The 1,545-nt window shown below is 33.6% G+C and overlaps 1 protein-coding gene across 1 annotated transcript; it reads right to left on the reverse strand.

Moving 5' to 3' along the window:
* Window positions 1-917: 917 nt before the first annotated feature.
* On the reverse strand, window positions 918-1,247 carry LOC118030136 (protein GLUTAMINE DUMPER 6). The gene has a single exon (XM_035034136.2). It carries the CDS (start codon window positions 1,245-1,247, stop codon window positions 918-920), a length of 330 nt encoding a protein of 109 aa, XP_034890027.1.
* Between the last annotated feature and the right edge of the window lie 298 nt (window positions 1,248-1,545).

The raw sequence follows: 1,545 nt of genomic DNA on the forward strand, positions 1-1,545 counted from the left end.
GTGATTTTTCATCAAATTTTTGAATTTCTTTAAAAATTCTGAAATTTTAACCTAAGCTAAAACATCATATTAGAAAGCTCCATATAAATTTTTAGAATTTTTTAATAACTTAATTGAGAATTATAAATTTTATTTTATATAAAACTAGTTAAAAAATATTAAAAAAATATTGACCTGGGCTATAACACTCCAAGCATGCTAGTGTTCGTGTTACCTTGAACATTTTACAGCTGAGGGTTGCTGTCATTTGATGCGTTATAGATTTTGACCCCCAAAAGATTAAAAAAAGAAGAAGAAGAAGATAAAATTGACATTCTATTCTCCAGCCGTTGCTTTGGTTACCTAATATATTGCTTTTTCTTTTTTTTTTTCTTTTTTCTTTTTGAAGTATTTTTAATTTTTATTTTATTTTTGATATTAACATGTTAAAGAGATTAAAAAATATTAAAAAATTAAAAAAAAAATCAATAATTTTCAAAAACACGGCTAAACTTTAATATCGAACAAGATCAATAACTAGATGCAGCTGCTTTTTGAACAGACTCCAACCTGATTCTGACGGCTTTGATGAGCAAATATTGAAGATTATATATCTTTATTTAATTGGATAACAAATTAGACAATCCTTCCTCCTTTGGTTTTTTTTTTTTTTTTTGACAAACTGCAGCATGATCATTAAGATCGAAGAACCAGTGAAACAAAGCAATCAAATCTCACAACCAGGAAAATTCGAAATGAAAGAACCAAGAAAAATAGCTTCATTTATCTATCAATACTCATCATTTAATATATATATTCCCGCAAGAATCATAGAAAAAGGGCCAAAATTGAAGAGCAGAACTACAAAAAGACGGTGTCCTGTCTTTAGTTTCAAAATTGAAGCTACTTAAATTACTAGCTAGACTGCAAGAGAGACTTCAAGCTTTTTCGCTGGTTTTGCAGTTGCAAGAAACAGGCTTTGCCAGGCATGTAGGATTCTCATCCCCAGCCAAGATAACAACTACCTTTGGCTCAAAATCAACCTCTATCTCCACTTGCTTTGCTGGTTTTTCATCTAATTCAGCCTCCCTTCTTGAAGAGTTGGACAGAGATTTTCTATAAGAACAAGCAAGAATTATCAACGCTACTGTTATCAGCCCCAACATAAGTGCTAGACCACCAAAGACGTAAGCAACAGGAGAATTCCAATGCCAGAATCCTCCATGAGCACCGCCACCTCCTCCTGATGGGTTGGTTGCTGGCCTCATCTCCAAGAACTCCCTCTCCTTTTATCTCTCTTGTTTTTTTTTTTTTTCAGTGCAATGTGATGAGCTTGATGAAAGGCCCTGTATTTATAGGACAAAAGTTAAAGTGGTAGGGTGCTTAGAAGTAACAAGTTGCTTTTGTGCTGTTACCAAGAAGCCGATGGTTTTATAAAGCAAAGATTGATTCTTTCTTGGTGTGCACTATAATTCTGCGACTGTTGTCTCACTTACTAAAGACCCATTTTCCCACCAAGTTCAAGCAAACAATCATTGGACTGCTGGCGTTTCCAAGCAGCCGCAT

This window comes from Populus alba, chromosome 17 (genome assembly GCF_005239225.2).
Source record: "Populus alba chromosome 17, ASM523922v2, whole genome shotgun sequence".
NCBI classification, from domain to species: domain Eukaryota; kingdom Viridiplantae; phylum Streptophyta; class Magnoliopsida; order Malpighiales; family Salicaceae; genus Populus; species Populus alba.